Source organism: Chlamydotis macqueenii, chromosome W, assembly GCF_036417535.1.
Source record: "Chlamydotis macqueenii isolate bChlMac1 chromosome W, bChlMac1.mat, whole genome shotgun sequence".
NCBI lineage: Eukaryota > Metazoa > Chordata > Aves > Otidiformes > Otididae > Chlamydotis > Chlamydotis macqueenii.
The window spans coordinates 32,842,445-32,844,602 of NC_141592.1; the positions used below are offsets into that span (position 1 = coordinate 32,842,445).

General features: G+C 53.0%; 1 protein-coding gene across 1 annotated transcript; it reads right to left on the reverse strand.

Annotated features, from left to right (window-relative positions):
• Positions 1 to 305: 305 nt before the first annotated feature.
• Positions 306 to 893, reverse strand: LOC147596639 (olfactory receptor 14J1-like). The gene has a single exon (XM_086769508.1). It carries the CDS (start codon positions 891 to 893, stop codon positions 306 to 308), a length of 588 nt encoding a protein of 195 aa, XP_086625634.1.
• Between the last annotated feature and the right edge of the window lie 1,265 nt (positions 894 to 2,158).

A 2,158-nucleotide genomic window follows, 5' to 3' on the forward strand; every position in this document is an offset into this window, starting at 1 on the left:
CATTGGTGGGGGCAATCTCACGAGCTGTCTCACTTTTACCCTTCCAGTTCTCTCCTCCATCCTGCTGTATGGGAGTGAGCGAGCGGCTATGGAGTGTTGAGCTGCCTGCTAGGGTTAAACACAACAGTACTTTGGGATAGCAGTTCAGAAAAAAAATGTTCCGAGTCAAAAAGTAGGATAAATGTTGCTATTTTATTGCATTTAATATTATCACAGCTATTAAAAAAAAAAAACCAAAAAGGAACAAAAGGTAGTGGTGACATTTCCTGAGATAACCTGGGAGTCTTGTCAGCTGTATGGGTACCTTAACGATGCTGAAATAGTATGTATTCAAATATTTTCCTCAGGGAATCCTTGATCTCTTTGTTCCTCATGCTGTAGATGAGGGGGTTCACTGCTGGAGGCACCACTGAGTACAGAATTGCCACCATCAGATCCAGGGATGAGGAGGACATGGAAGGGGGCTTCAGGTGAGAAAAAAAAGAGGTGCTGACACACAGGGAGACCGCAGCCAGGTGAGGGAGGCACGTGGAAAAGGCTTTGTGCCGCCCCTGCTGAGAGGGGATCCTCAGCACGGCCCTGAAGATCTGCACATAGGACACAACAATGAACACAAAACAGCCAAAGAGTAAACAGGCACTGACCAGAAGCCCAACTTCCCTGACGTAGGACTGTGAGCAGGAGAGCTTCAGGATCTGGGGGATTTCACAGAAGACCTGGTCCACAGCATTGCCCTGGCAGAGTGGCAGTGAAAATGTATTGGCTGTGTGCAGGACAGCACTGAGAACCCCACTGGCCCAGGCAGCTGCTGCCATGTGGACACAAGCTCTGCTGCCCAGGAGGGTCCCGTAGTGCAGGGGTTTGCAGATGGCAACGTAGCGGTCGTAGGCCATGACGGTGAGGAGACAGTACTCTGTTGTAATGAAAAGAACAAACAGAAAGACCTGGGCAGCACATCCTAAGAAGGAGATGGCCCTGGTGTCCCAGAGGGAATTGGCCATGGCTTTGGGGACAGTGGTGGAGATAGAGCCCATGTCAAGGAGGGAGAGGTTGAGGAGGAAGAAGTACATGGGGGAGTGCAGGCGGTGGTCGCAGGCTATGGCAGTGACGATGAGGCCGTTGGCCAGGAGGGCAGCCAGGTAGATGCCCAGGAAGAGCCAGAAGTGCAAGAGCTGCAGCTCCCACGTGTCTGCAAATGTCAGGAGGAACTGGGTGATGGAGCTTTGGTTGGACATTGGCTTCCTCTGAGCACGGAGCACTGCCATAGGAAAAAAAAAAAAAACAAACCCCAGTGACAAGTTAGAGGAGACTTCTCTGAGCAAAGTCAAAGCCATTTCTCATACACCCTGCCCCTGCCACACACGTCCCCTTTTCCTTTCCTAGGTGACCTTCCTGCCGCTCTGCGCCTGGAGCACTGGTTGATGCTGGCTGAATGTGCCGTGAGGAGCGGGACCTCTGCCCACTGGCACCCAGGAGTCAGCCCTGCTCGGCAGCAGGGGGTTCATGGGAACGGCGGGGGCAGGGGTCAGTCCTGCTGTTCCCCTTTGGCAGATGACACTGCTCCTAGTGCACAGGGGCCCGTCAGCATCTGCACTCCAGAGGTACGGGGTGGGATAGCAGAAGCCACTTGGAGAGGTTTGGTTTTTTTTACAGCTCCTCCTCCCCTCCCACCCTGGGGAGTGTTCTTGGATGTCAGAAACCCCTGGCTTAATGCAGAGTGAGGGGAGCTGGTCCGTCCCTCTGGCTTGCCCCGGGCTTGCACCTTCCTGAGACAGAGGGAAATTACCCCGAAAAAGCCCCCAGGCACTGCTGGGAGCAGAGGCATCCATCTCAGACCACTAAATGTCTCACTCTTTCTAAGGGCTCAGCACCCAGGTTTAGCTCAGGACACAGGGGGCTCATTTAACCAAGCCAACAGCATTTTCTGTGTCATAGCGTCCCTGTGGTCCTCCACCAGGCTTTCAGATACCACCAAGATGTGTAGGACAGGTTTGCATCCTGCAGGAAAGCTCAAAGCTTGGAAGGAAACCTCAAGGAGATAGCCAAGTTTCCTAATGATGGCTTTGGATTAAAGGAGATTCAGCTCATCCTCTGGCCCCACAGACTGCAGACCCCTGTGAGACGAGAGCATTGCCTGTGGCTTAGTGAAGAGAGAGAA